Below are 15,779 nucleotides of genomic sequence, written 5' to 3'. Positions count from 1 at the left end.
AATACATACTAACCAATATTTCAGGAAGGAAAAGAAGATATAAGACATTTTGGGGACAACTGGGTAAATTTAGATATAAATATTAGATTATGAAATATCTGAAGAAATATATAATGCTCCAAGCTTAAAAATAGAGAAGTAATAGTAAAAGTTAGTTATTTAATGACATAAATGTAAATACCAAAATAATTTCTTAAAAGAGGTAAAGGTTTTTGCCCCTAGGAAGGAGGAATGGTGAATGGCAAAAAGGGAAGGTGATGTCTGTTTTTTTTTTTTGCAACAAACACACAGAACTATTAACTATTATTGTACTTAAAATATGAGGATGTACAACTTTGATAGATAAAATACAATAAATTAATAATATACACATAAAATAAAAGACGCCTTCAGAATAGATTATGGCTCATGTATTAGTTAGGAACAAAATCATTCTACTAATTAGTACCAATTGGTAAAGACCAATAAAATTCAACGTAAAGCACTATGAAGCAGGACATATACAAATCTGAGTATAGATTTGCATATACTGCAATGTGATAATTAAGCAGTTATTAATAAACAAGAAGAAATGATTATTTCCCTATTTCAAACACATCTCGTTCTGATTTTTCTATGTAATTTAAAAGGGTTCATCTTTAAAACATTTTAAACATAATTACATCTAATGCTCCTACAGCAATTCATAAACTACTTTAAATCACTTTATCTTTCATCTGTCATGTATTCATATGTATTATAAAAGAGAACATGAACTACACTAGCCCAGATTGTCAAAATGTAACTACCCACGCTTTGCTTTCACAAAGTATACACTTAGCCTTTGATTGTGTGCAACGTTAACGTGTTGTTAAGTTAATCAATATTTTTTCATTCCTGTTCAGTTGTCTATTTGTTCTTCATCAATATTATCAATCTCTGATATCAATTACAAAGGACAAGGATCCACAAATAAATGGCTAAGAATTGCTTTACTGAATGATCCTGATGGGCAAATTGCATTAACAAAGAATAAACACAGAAAAGCAAAACTTCAGATGATTCACTATAATTTACAGTAATTTTATCTATGCTCTCAGTAATAGGAAAAAAAACTCTTATTAAAAATAATTAGGAAAGAAAACAACTCACCTTTTTGCACTCATCTGTTCTTTCAGCTTACTGTACATTTCCAGCACTGCATTAAAAAATATAACTTATTTTAGCTTTCAAAATAAAAAAAATTTTTGAGAGATGAAAATAAAGCAGAGAAGAACATATAAATTCAGCAATTTTCTCCATACCTTGATTTAGGCTTATATTTTCAAATAAAATTTTATACTTCAATTAAATTAAAACATTTTAATTTCTACATATATTGAACATTATATTATATAAATTAATACATTATATTGAACTGGGAACACTTGTACATGCTGACAACTATAACTGAGACATCAACCTAGTAACAATTATCCTAATCAGAAACTTACTACTATCTCTTCCTGCAGTGGAAGTGGAAGTTTGGATTTTAGTTATTTGAGAGAGAAAGTTGAGCAACAGTGAGATTAATTGATTTTGATTCAATATACCAAATAAAATAATGCAACTGTGTTACAGCTCATTAAACAAAATTTTACACCGAACGCACAGAGAAAGAAAAAACTCAAAAGTTTACAGCGGAGAGTAAATTATAATAAAGGCATAAATAAACATAACAAAATATCTATATTTGTTTTATCATTTCCATCAAAGGCTCAGAAATACAATTATTCAATAAAATTGTTATAAGCTTCAGCAAGAAGACACACTGCCACCAAAAAGGTTTTAATGCAACAATGTAGATTACCATTCATCCTTAGTAAAATTTCAAAGTATAAAGTAGGTAAATTACTGTTAGATCATCAAGTCAGCTCACATTTTCCTAGACAAGAGAGAGAGACACATTTTTTTTTTCAGATTTTTTACAGTCTTATGGCTACTCCCTAGGGGTCTTCAGGTTCACAAAAGATATTGTTTAACTGCCTGAAAAACCATAAAAACTGCAATGGTGGCTATAATGAACCAGTCCTAACTCTGCAGACCCTATACATATCTCTATCAAAGTCCCTTTATTGCTATGCAATATATCTCACATTTTCCAATCAAAGCATTACAGTGAACACATAACCTAGGAAAGAGCCTAAAAAACTGCTGCTACAAGTATAAACTTTCTTTGAAGTCTCCTGTTTTATCTCAACAATTCGTGTAAATTTCACAACTACCTTATATTATTTCCATATTGTTTTCATATAAAAATAATGCTTTCCTCAAAAATAATTAATTAACTAATACACCAGGAAAATGCATTGTTTACCCTGTGACTTCTTATATCCTCCCATACTCCTCTTAACCTAAGGAGGAGTTAGGCAGTTGTACAGTAATGGCTTTCTTGTCTTTATTCACATTAGATGGTGGGACCCTTCAGAGCTGGGACTATATCATTTTCAACTTCATATTTCCAATATCTACCATAATGCCTGACACAAAAAAGTAGGTATGGGGCTTCCCTGGTGGCGCAGTGGTTGAGAGTCCGCCTGCCGATGCAGGGGACACGGGTTCGTGCTCCGGTCTGGGAAGATCCCACATGCCGCGGAGCGGCTGGGCCCGTGAGCCATGGCCGCTGAGCCTGCGCGTCCGGAGCCTGTGCTCCGCAACGGGAGAGGCCACAACAGTGAGAGGCCCGCGTACAGCAAACAAACAAACAAAAAAAGTAGGTATGAGTGTATAATTAGATAGAAGGATAGATGGAGGAAAGGAGGTAGTAGTTCTGGATGTGGCTGTTAAGAACACAATGTCGACATGAACTCAGATTTCCTGTCCAGCCTTGACAGCAAAGACAGTAGCAGTAAAAAAAAATCTAGCTTCTACTTCCCTTTATTTCTCTATTTCAAATAGCCCACTAGGGTTGAATAAGCTGAATTTACTCTTTCTTATTCCATCAGTACCCAATGTTTTAGGCTTATTACCATTCAGGGACAAAGCATTCAAACCTAGAGTGTGTTCATGACTATTTCAGTGTATCTGATGGTGACAAAGAAGTATTATTAAGCATTACTATAAGGAAATAGGTTTCTCAACCCTAAAACCTAACATAATAAGCAGACATTTTATTTACTAAAAGTTAATGTGCACATATCCCTGGTCCATTAGAAATTAAGATGAGCAGAATTTCAGTGATTCTAAAACAAAAAAGAAAAGCTTTATTCTCACAAGTCAGAAAACAATTTTTTTAGCTAATAAAATATGCTAACAGTTTATGTAATTTGTAGTCTAAGCTAAATTTACATTATATAAATATTATACAAAGCACCTTATTCTATTGCCCTGGATATGGAGGTTCAGGTTCCTTCCAAAAAAAAAAAAAAGTTAAAAATGGGACACTGAGATTTAGCTTACTATATTAAAAAAGGATGTCATATACCTGTTTCCTTTTGTTTGAACAGGGTATATCCAGGTAAAGAAAGTACTGGTTAGTTTCTTCAGAATTTATTTGATGTCCCAGGAATATGTGAGCCCTAACAGAGACACCAGAAACTTAGAAACCTAAAAAGTCAGTCTTCCCAAAATATAAGAGGAAAGGCAAGACCGAAAAAGGGAAAAGATCTAGCACTTTTGGATGTTTTCTTATTAGCAAAATGAAATTGTGACCAAAGGCAAACCTGCTTAAGTGACAAAAAGAAAACAATGGAAAACTAAAGGTAAAAAAATTAGGCTAATTAGGAAAATGAAAGAAAATGTAATCAAAAGACACTCTCTCCATGGGAAAGTATTCTGAGGGGAAAAAAGGCAGGGGGTGGGTTGGGGAGGGACAAAGGGCAAACTAGGCAGAAAGGAAATGGAAAGGTAGGGGTTGTTCTAGGAGACTGATGTGACAGATCATCAAATAGGGGCCTTATAATAAGGAAAACCATGAAAATTCAGGGAATAAAGTAGATAAGAAAGAATACCATGGGCTCTGGGGGGGGGGGACAATCACCAAGTAATCTGTAATACCTATAATGTATAATGACTATACACTACCATTAAATTACAATTTCACCAAGCTGAACGTTACATTATAGACAAGTTTAACTTACCTGGAAGGCATAACTGCAATTTTTCTATTACAGTTGTAATATTCCTCTGCTGAATTCTACATCGAATAATATCTTCTGTTTGGACTATCACCTTAAAAAGAAGAAATGTCCATATTTTAAAATGAACAGTTAAATGGCATCTACATATTGAATACTCAAAAAAATGTATCATTTTCTCACCTCCTTTCCAGCATCTTGAAATCTTCGGTTGGTATCAGTAACTTGCACCTTAAAAATAATTTCACCTTAGTTAGACAAATACGCATAAAACTGCCCTGATGTAACTGCTCACCCTTGTAATCAGATCATGCTTCATGAGAAACTTAGAACAAAGAAATGCAAATTCAAATTAACTCTACAGCTTGAACTTGAACTTTTGATTGAAAAGGGCTTTTGTTAACTTCAATTACTTATGACAGTTCTTTTTAACAGATTCTGTGGCAAACTTCTCAAATTTAATCCAGATTTTTGAACTTTACTTGCTTCTCTAAGTCTGTAAAACAATTCAAATCACTGACCCAGTTGACCACTGGTCCCTTTTTGATAACTTCAATGAGGTCTATATGCCATTCATTGTCTGTAGGAAATAGTGATTGCATTTTATGGTAATTAAACATTCATACTTTGCTGAATGCAAACACTGGGTGGTTGATTAACATCAAACACGGAAATCTCAATCCACAGCAACATTTTAATGCTGCAGGTGCAGGCAAAGCTCAACCTCAAATTTTCCCACATATTAAGTGACTCATTAGGTCATCATAGTAAGGAAGCACATTCTGGTTTATTAAAAATCTCATTAATTTCTGAACAAAGATGCTCAGTGACCTCATTGATGCTGTATTTGGTCTCTTGTTATCTGAATATCCTTTATATAATGGTTTTCTAATCATAACCTCTGGTGAACCAGGGTCATTCTGTCTGCTAAGCTCTCCAAATGTAAAGAGAGATAAATAGGACAATTCTTATAACTAAATATTTTGTACTCTGACAGAACAAATCCAGGTCTCATTTAATAAATAATGTTTTTGCTGTGTGGCAGAAAATGTAGACCAATTTTCCTTAAGAAAACTACACATTGCTATTAAACTAAGAAAAAAAACAATTTCACTATAATTAAATAACTTTGAGAACACAATCATTTATAGTAAGTTTTTAGAAGTTTTCAGAAGATAGCTTTTTATCAATATTGTACTAATCGTCACTTTAGAACTCTAAAACTCCAAATGAGGCCTTTCATTGTGTGAATTTTTTGAGTTCAATTCCCTGCATGGAAAGAAATCCTGTTAAGTCAATGCATTACTTGGTTTACAAAAAAAAAAAAAAAAAAAGAGATTACTCCTGTCATTAGCATGACAACTGTATTAATAGAGCATTCCCAAATATGTACACTAATCCACTTCTTAAAAATAGTGCATTTAATAATGATTTGTAAATATGCACTATAAACTAATACTTGAGTAATTTGAGAGCAAAGGTAAACAGAATTTTAACTATTTCTTACCTTCAGTTTTTCTGCATCAGTCCTTACTTTAAGGAGTTCTGTAATAGCATCTACAAAACCCTGATGATGAAAATTACACATCTTTTCAATTTCCTTGTCATGATTACGGATACAAGCATCTAACTTTTCCATAAACTTCTTGTGTGCATTTGGTTGGTCATCATACACAGACCTGTATATATACAAAAAGAAAGCTAACATTAACTTCCCAGTTCACCAAAATTTACTCTTTATTAAGCCCAATCTCTGCAAGAGCTGATATCTTAAAATAAAATCTCTGAAGAGACTAGGTTGATAGTACTGACATTAATAGAAATAATTTGGGTGGAAAATACTTAATTTCTTTTTGAACATGTTAATATTTAAAGAGCCATAGCCCTCTAGATATATCACTAGGCATCTGGAAATAAAAGTTTGAGATTCAGGAGATGAAGTCTTCAAACATACTAGTGCTCAAAAAAGAATCACTAAGTGAATGATGAAGGAATGAATGAACAAACTCCTGATTTCTACAGCATTTACTATGTGTCAGGACATATTCTGAGTGCTTTATATATTAACTCTTTAATCCTCATAACAAGCCTGTAACGTAGTATTGTTATTACCCTTGCTAATTTACAGATAAGTTACAGATTATGTAACTGTCATAAATTCCACAACTAGCAAGTGACAGCTGGTTGCTAGTTGTGGAATGAACATGAATATGGGATATGAATCCTGGTAATCTGGCTCCAGAGTTCATATTCCCAAGTACAAGGCCATACTGCAATCACCCCAATGTTCTCTAAACATGACGTTTGCACTCCTACTGTATTTTAGCTCCTGCTGGCTCCACATTGAGGGACTTCCCCATCCACCATGAAGGAAAGGATTAACCTTGCCCAAAAAAAGGTTTGGCCCTTGCTCCCAACTCCTCGGCGGTTAGCCTTTGGAATGTCCTGCCTGATAGATGCCTTTGTTTACTTGGGCGCCTTGGGCAATGCCAAATAGTCTAAGCTAACAATGTGACTTACAATGTGATTTACAGTTGATGGGGGCATGGAACCACATGGTATGAGCTCTGGAGGGGCTGAAGATTAAGGTCAGCAACTCAGGCAGTCAGCTGTGCCTATGGGACCAACCCCCAGTAAAAGACACCATGGCTTGGGAGAGCTTCCCTGGTTAGTAATACTCCATGACTGTTACCATGCATCATTGCTGGGGGAAATAAGTGCTGTCCACATGACTCCAGTAGGAAAGGACAATTGGAAGCTCCCTGCTGGAACTCTCCTAAATCCTGCCTGATGTGCCTTCTCCTGTTGTTAATTTTAATCTGTATCTTTTTAAAAAGTATTATTTTATTTATTTATTTAGGCTGCACTGGGCTTTTGTTGCAGTGCGCGGGCTTCTCTAGTTGCGGAACACAGGCTTAGCTGCAGTATGTGGGATCTTAGTTCCCCAACCAGGGATCAAATCCTGGGCCCCCTGAGTTGGGAGCACGGAGTGTGAACCACTGGACCATACTGAACCTGAAAGCAGTCTTGGGGACCTCCCAAAAGTGTGTGCCCCCATCTGTTGCCCATGGTTTGAGGTTCAGTTCAAGTCCCATTTCCTCCAGCAGGCCTTTTTCAATCATTTCCATGCCAAGTAATCTTTTCATCTGTAGGACAGACAAAAAGTCAGTCTGCTCACTCTGACACATTATATACAAATATTTCTTTACATTATAACTTAAATGTTTCAAGTATATGTCATATATTGTGTTTCTCCACAAAGACCATAAGCTTCTTGAGGGCAGCCTCCATGTGGCAGATTTTTAGTGAGTACCTATTATAACACTAGACACAGCAATATAAGGTTGCAATCATTAAGAACTTGGGCCTTCAAGAGCTAAGCTAGAACTAGGCTCTGATCTTGGATATCGTCTCTTTTCTACCTATACTGTCTCTAGATCTCACCTAGACTTGGACTTTTAAATTCCATAAACACTCTCACACGTCCCAAATTTATATTTCTAGGCCTGACCTCTCCCTTGAACTTCAAACTCATGCATCACTCCAACTGGATATCTGATAAGCATCTCAAATATGTCCAAAATGAATTCCTATCTTCTTCCCCAAACCCTGGTCCTCCCACAGCCTTCCCTCATCTTAGTAAACTCCATTATTCTAGTTGTTCAGGCAAAAAAACCTTGAAATCATCCCTGACCATTCTCTTCTCTCACCTCCCCACCAAAACAATCCAGCCACATCTCACTACCTCCACTGGTATCACCCTGCACTACGCCAACAACGTGTCTTGCCTAGATTATTGCCAACAGCTCCCTAACCAGTCTCCTTGATTCCACCCTTGTTTCCCTTCAGTCTGTTCTCAACAAAGTAGACAAAATAATCCCACTAAAATATAAGTCAGACCCCATGTCTCTCTTCTGCTCAAAACCCTATTTTTCTTACAGCAGCCTATAAAGCCCTACATAATTCTGCCCCATATTATCACAATTACCTCACTTCCTAATACTTTACTTATTCCACGCCAGCAACACTGGCCTCCTTGTGGTTCCTGAAACCCACCAAGCACATTCCTGTCCTATGCTTCGCACATGCTGTTTCCTCTAGCTGGATCACATTTCTCACACATGGCTGTCTCCCTCTCCTCCTTCAGGTTTTTGGGTCTCCTTCTTGATGAAGCCCTTTCTGGCCACAATATCCACGTTATAAACACACACACACACACACACACACACACACACACAATTCCCTTTCCTGCTTTTTTTTTTTTCTAAAATAAAGGAATTTACTTTGTCACTGCATCACTCTTACCACTATTGAATATACTCTCTATTTCACACTTTTATTTTCTGTCTTTGCTCACTGGAATGTAAGTTGCAGGAGGGCAGAGAGTTTTTGTCTGTTTTGTTCCCTGTTGTACACCCAGCCCTAGAATACAGCCTATCATGTAGCAGGTGGTCAGTAAATAATTGATAGATGGACAGATGGATGGATGGAATCAAAAAGGACACTTACTAGCTGTTCAACCTCAGCTAAGCCATCCAACTTCTCTAAAACCAAATTCTCTCAACAATAAAATAGGGATTTAAAAAGTATCTACATCAGAGTGTTATGAGGATTAAGTTATAGTAAACATACGAAAAACTCTTAGCACAGTAACTGACACATAGTAAGTGTTCAATATACACTGGCTACTATCATAGTATGTACATAAGAGACATCCAAATCCTTGTTAAATAAGTGAACCATCTGCTGAATAATTAAGTACTGGCTGCAAATATCAAGTAGCTAACACTCAATTACCCATGCTGTAGGAGTTGACTACCCCTAATACCTGACAATTGTATAGGGACTTTTATAATCTTTACAACTAATGTTTCATTTATTTCTTACACCACACCATAGAAAATATCATTGCCTCCTTTTTACAAATGAGGAAACAGGCATAGAAATGGTAAATGAGTTAGTTGCCCAGCGTCACCTAGTTAGTGAGTGACTGAGGCAGTAGCAGAATTCCCATCTCATGCTTTTCCTATAATTAACACATATAGCTAACAAGAACTCTTAGTTAAACAAACAACATTATACCAAAGGAAAATTTGTGTGCAAGAGGAAATTTATTTAACTGACCCTGGTGTGCTATAAACAAATTTTTATTTCATAATTGTGAACAAGTGTTATATTTCTTTAAGTAATGTATATATATGCATTTCTAAGATCATTTTTTACATATTTTAATAAAAGTTTGATATTTATCTGGCTCTTAAAATACCAGGTAGTAAACAGAAAATACCAAAAGAACCTGCTCTTTTTTTTTTTTTTCTATTACTCTTGTAGCATTGTAGCAAAAAACTAGCAAGAGGTATTTCAGGACTGCCCTACTACAGTGTCACTCCAAAGGAAAGTTTGACTCCTTTTGTGAGTGCAAAGGCAATACTGTTATCTCTTTAAAAAATAACACTGACATATAAATAAAAAGAAGAGAAACAACAGTTATTTCCCAGAAGTCTATTTTATTTTAGAAAGTTCTTAAAGTCCAAACCTTAGTGTGCCTTTCCAATTTATTCTCTAGAGCTTTAAAAACTACTCCTGCTTTATAGCGCTTCAGAACACTGCCAGTGCAGCTATCATAGCATCTATTTATATATATACACACATATATAAGGATATAATACATATATTACAGCATATATATTAAAACATATAATAGCAGTGTAACTATTATAGCTGGTGAACACCTTTTTTTCTATTGATGTTATTAGTATGGAGAAAAACAATATCATGACATACGTATTTCCCACCATCCATTAACAGAAAACCAAAGCCTGAAATGGGTGAACTACTTACATTCCATGCCTTCTGCTATTAAAATAGAAAGGTAAGTCCCAATATAGGAAATAAAAATAACATTAAAGAATTAGTACTGTGAATGAGAAGGAAGAGTAGGTCTTGATCTGCCTACTGATAAGTCTCTCCTGACCCTTGGTAACCATCTGCCATTCCAGTCCTGAGTACAAGTTGCACTCCAAGCTGATACAACCACTTGTCAACCACAATCCATATCAACGAGATCATTCTGAGCAGAGTACACAGAAATGAAGTTGAGATAAAGAAATGTTCTAAATCACAGAAATGAATTACATTTAAACAAAGTATTGAAGGATGACCTGGCAAGTGCCAGAATCCAAAATTCACCAAATGATAGAATATTCTAGGGTCCTGAAAAGAACCCTAGAAAGTACATAGTTCTGCCTTTCTTAATTTAATAGATGCAACACAAATCTAAAAGCCAAATCCAAGCACTCAAAAAAGGCATTAATCACGACATGTAGTCGATTTAACCCTCTACCCACTCTTATGAAAAGTAAAGTAAAAAATAATTACTCTAAAAATTTGCCAATAAAGCCAATAACAAATAGCTAAGTGAACAGAGAGAGGCAGGAAGGGATAAAAGGTGGGTATGTATAGAACACTGGAAAAAGGAAGAAAAGAAGAGCAATTCTTATCCCAAGAATTTTTGCATAGCAAGAATTATCAATCTTCTCTCTGAAGGAATCTATGCTTAATTATAGAGATGATCTGGTGACAAGGTGGAGGGAGACGTTTATGGAGAGAAGCAGAGAAGATGAGCACTCCCTGTCGACAATTCCCCAGAGACTTAGTGGACTAAAGAGGAGTCATATTCTGCTGCTTCTGGCTTAATGTAATAAAGACTACAAAAAAAACAGTAACACACGACCAAGTACTCACTATTAGGTGATTTACATGCATTATCTCATTAGTATTCACTACAGCTTAATGATGTAGATACTGTTAGCATCCCAATCTACAAATGTAGTTTGGGAAGATTAAGACTTTAAGTCCAAAGTCACAGAGTAGTGGGACCAAGATTTAACCCCAGGTCTACCTAGCTCCAAAGCCAGTGCTCTTAACCATTATTTTAGACAGCCTCTCCAATCAGAAATGGTGATAAGCGGCATGAGAATGCAGAGAAGTTACCAGCATAGCAACTAACCAGATCACCTTTGAAGATCAACAATTGAGAATGACTCAGTAGGGAATCCCTGATGTGCACTGTTGCACCCATCAGGTGAAATCATCCAACGAACAGAAAAAGGGGATGAGAACTGAGGCATAGCTAATTGTTAGGCAGTATTAAATTACAAACGCAAGAAAATAAGGAGGAACAAAGTATGAAGCAGAGAAAACTGAGGGCCCGGTACTCAGCTAACCTCAGCTGACGGGACTCTGAAAAATCTATTTTTCTTTTTCCTTTTTATGTCTTTGAATGATAATCATTATTCTTTGAAATTCTGACTTGCAGGGCAAGAAAGGAAATACCATTCAGCACTATTCATTCCTTGAATCCTAAGTTGGTTAACAGTTGTATCCATCTAATTAGTGTGCCAGATATATTGCTGTTCTAAATGTTCAAGCAATATACAATGTTACTGAAAATAATTTTTTCTTCTTTCAAAATGTCCCCAGGATTTTATAATGTCTGTTGGCAAGCCTAATCAAGTTTCTATAAATAAATACACACAGATATGACAAAACCAGAAAGAGTGAACATTAGAAAGTCGGTAAATTTTCCACTACCCACATCCACTGTGGGTGCAACTTAGTGCTCCATATATAGATAATGACTTCAATATAAGAGTCCAGTCAGCACTTCCAAAAGCTTAGCACAATAAAACCTTACTTCTGGCAAAATTTAATGCTAATCAGACAAAACTCAGATGTAAATCAATTTTAAAAGAAGAGATGACTTTAAAACTTCGTGAAGAAAAACAAAGATGGACTACGCTACACTATGATTTTATTTACATATTTTAACTTTAGCAACTAGGAATGCATAAAAGCATTCCTGTATGTCTTAAAAAATGTTTATGTCCTAAGAGCATAGCAAAAAAAAATTTTAGGTACACACTTTCTATCTTCATTATATCTAATCTTCCACAGCAATGCAAAGTACAGAAATATGAGTTATCTCACAGTATATGATCATCTGATATATCAGGCTTATAGGATGTAAACAAGTAAATGTGCTTTCTGAAATGCCTCTTGAATTGTATGCACAGGGCTCCACCTAGTGGTAATAAAGTAAATATAAGAAAACTAAGATGTCATTTAAATGTTAAAATTGGTTCTTTGAAAATTAATGCTTTTATCATCAAATCAAATGTCTTAATGGAGGCACTCAGGCTACTTCGATATTTTAGACAGATGCTACGTTCTGTTAATAATATTAATAATTTACTAATCTTAGGAAAACATCTTTCTGAAGGAAAACAAACATTCACAAGATACTATGTGAAAAAGAACTCTCTTCTTATTACTGGCAACATTAGGATTTTTTTGTCAAAAAGCATATAATACCCGTACACTATTTTCAGTATCTTTTTCTTTCATTGTATCTTCATTGTAAAACAAAATTCCATCATAATAACTCTAAAGAAAATAAAATCTGTTTCCTGAGAAATTATTTTTTAAATTTTCTTTTACTAAAATACTTGTATCAGCTACTTCTGACCTCCACTGTATGCTTTTTAATATCATTTTCTACTTTTTCAAACATTAACCACATTTCTTTCACCAGTTCCTCAAATGACACATTTGCCTTAATTCTGTACTTCTAGTAATAAAAAATTGTGTTTGCATCCATTTGAGCATTCTATATTCTTCCAGTCCATAGGCATTTTTCTATTCTCTCACCAAAGTTTCTAATGGCTTATCAAACTTAATTTCTAAAATATTAATTTTATATTTCCAATAATTAGTATTCAAGATTTGGTATTTCATATTAATGAGATTATTTATGATACTTTTTCAGCAATTTCATACTTGTATTGAATGCTTTTTATGTTCTAAGTACCAATCATACTGATTAGTACTAAAATTTTGGTTACTAACTATAAAAATATACTTTTCTAATATTAAACATATTTATGACAATTAACCACCCTAGGATTATCAGCTTTTGACAAATTTAACATTCCTAAAAATGCTGCTATGAAAACAATGTTAAACGTAACACAGAAAAAGTGATCAGAAGTTTTCAAAAAGCTATGAAAACCATCGTATCCAATACAAATTACTTGCTATCAATCTCAAAAATAGTTTTTAAAACAGGTTTTCGGTATATCAATAAATTTGGTAAATTCAGCAAACTGGTCATGCAACAAACCAGTCATTTGGCAAGTAATTTAAGGCCAAGATTTGAAAATATTTCCTTAAATAGAAGCATATGAATTGCTAGTTTAAGTTCTTTCAGAACAGGATATATGTAAGCCCCAAGTATAAAAGGGCAGTTACACACCAGTGAGACGCTACTTTGTCTCATCAGCAGTTCTCTGTGCCTACTGTATGGATCCTGGAAACTAGGAGAAGCTACACTGAGATACTCTAACTGCTCCTACCCTAAGTGACCACTTGGTTTTTGTATCCTAGGCTATGTAAATTGGAAATGTAATCTAATTTTTCAGTGGAGCAGTGTCTTTAATACCAGTTTATAACCCACTTGAAAACCTGCAGCTAGAATCAGAAATGGGACTTGAAACACTGCAACTCTCTTCAGCAGCCTTTAGATACATTTAAGGTGTCCCAAATTCCAGTAACATCCATATGAGAAACAATAAGCTAAAATATTCAAAGACAGCAAATGAGTTCTCATTGGGGAGAAAAGCCCCTTTTACATAAGGTCACATGATTTGGAATTCTTTTTTTTTTAAACAATGAATAGCAAAGACACCATTTCCCTTCCTTAAATACACAAAAGGACTGCTCAAAGTACCACTCCATCTTGGGGAAAAAAATAAATTTATATTACAGTAATTTAGCAATTTAGAACAGCAAGAAAGAAAATAGTCAATATAAGGTGTCATGTTAAATGTTAGTATTCCTAACATTTTCCATTTCATCAAATACATCAAACATGAATAACAAATTCCCATAACTTTCCCTGCTTCTCTGTAATCCAGGTGCAAATAAGAAGTGAAATAGCTCCAAAGCATTAACAGCAGGATAAAGAGAAAGGAGAATTCTTTCCAACAATATTCATTAAGTACCAACCATGTACAACAGAAACTGAAAATTAAGCACAAAAGACAGGCATATGCACAGGTAACTTTAATACAGAGGATGGCTGCTCCCTAAATCATTAAAATTTATCTGTGCTGAGCCTAACTCTTCAAGGAGGCAAGAAAGTAAATGAAGTTTTATAACACAGGTCCAAAATTCTCTGACACACCTTCTCTTTCCTTTGAATTTGGACAGGCTTATGACTGCTTCAACCAATGGAATATAACTTAAATAATAGTATGTGACTTCAGAAGCTAGAAAAAAAGCCATGCAGCTTCCACACAGAGGTCTTTAGATACTCATTCTGGGGAAAACCATCCATCACGTAAGAGTCTAACAATCCTAAAAATGACATGCTGAAGAGGCCACATGTGGGCGCTCCCAAATGACAGCACATCATCTGCCAGCAATGTGAGTGAGCCACCGTGGCTGTCTAGTCCAGGTGAGTCTCAGCTGATTTTAGCCCAAGCAGCAACCAGTATCTGACTGCAGTCGCATGAAAGACCCCAAGCCACAACTGTCCAGCAGAATCCTTCCCAAACCTCTGAAAAAGGTTTCTAAGTACATGAACAAATTGTTTGGACATTTGCTTAAAATATTTAAAATCGAATTAAATTTAAATCTTTTCCAGAATAATTCTTTTTTTCACTATTTCTTTTTCCCTTTTGACACTAATCCTTTTTGGCACTGTCCTTAACTTCCTTTTTGACCCCAGGATGCTCTTCCCCACAATATGCCTCAATCTTAAACTTCCTTCAGAATTCACCTCAAGATAGTTCCTTTGGGATACTTTCATGAATAGCTATATTGAATAATGAATTCCCCATTACCTAGAATTTTCCCAGCTCTTTTACATACAGTCTATAATGCACTATCTTTTTTTTTTTTTTTTTTTTTTGCGGTATGTGGGCCTCTCACTGTTGTGGCCTCTCCCGTTGTGGAGCACAGGCTCCAGACGCGCAGGCTCAATGGCCATGGCTCATGGGCCTAGCCACTCTGCGGCATGTGGGATCTTCCCAGACCAGGGCACGAACCCGTGTCCCCTGCATCAGCAGGCAGACTCTCAACCACTGCGCCACCAGGGAAGCCCAATAATACACTATCTTTTATTTATTTGTATAACACATCAAATTTATTCTCCAATTACTTAGTGTATGTTTTATCTTCTAAATTCCTTGAGAACTGAAGGTGTCTTCAGTCCACAAATGCTGTGAGGATGCAAAGAACTGTAAATCTTAATAAAGAGAAAAGGTTCACTAGAGGGCACTCTTCACCAAAAAGTAATCTCTAGAAATCCAAATATTTTTCTTTTACGATTGTATCAAAATACGGTGTGCATCTATCTCATACTCAACCTAATTAACAACTAAGTACTGTGAAATCAAAATAAAAATATTTCCTCCTTTTTTAAATCTGCTTTATGATGTTATCTACTGCTTTAATATAATGGTTAAAAACAGCAGAACAACAAAAACAGACATACAAATCAATGGAACAAAATAGAGAGGCAAAAAATAAACCCACACACCTACAGTCAATTAATCTACGATAAAGGAGGCAAGAATATACAATGGAGAAAAGACAAGCAAGTAGTGTTGGGAAAGCTGGACA

At 35.1% G+C, this 15,779-nt stretch overlaps 1 protein-coding gene across 7 annotated transcripts in view; it reads right to left on the bottom strand.

The window, feature by feature from the left end:
- EXOC6 (exocyst complex component 6) overlaps positions 1-15,779 on the bottom strand; it is a gene marked incomplete at its 5' end in the record, with an annotated part of 209,091 nt that overhangs the window by 154,378 nt on the left and 38,934 nt on the right. For 5 of the 7 annotated variants that reach the window (XM_082674090.1, XM_082674094.1, XM_082674096.1 and 2 more), the window contains 4 exons: positions 1,132-1,177; positions 4,098-4,188; positions 4,278-4,325; positions 5,602-5,773. In XM_082674090.1, the coding sequence (XP_082530216.1) occupies positions 1,132-1,177; positions 4,098-4,188; positions 4,278-4,325; positions 5,602-5,773 (357 nt within the window). Of the gene's footprint in view, positions 1-1,131; positions 1,178-4,097; positions 4,189-4,277; positions 4,326-5,601; positions 5,774-7,109; positions 7,241-15,779 lie in introns of those variants that run through there. The other 2 variants (XM_082674092.1, XM_082674091.1) reach the window with 2 other exon arrangements.

This window comes from Grampus griseus (assembly GCF_964374135.1).
Source record: "Grampus griseus genome assembly, chromosome: 16".
NCBI lineage: Eukaryota > Metazoa > Chordata > Mammalia > Artiodactyla > Delphinidae > Grampus > Grampus griseus.
This window is presented reverse-complemented; position numbering and strand designations above follow the sequence as displayed.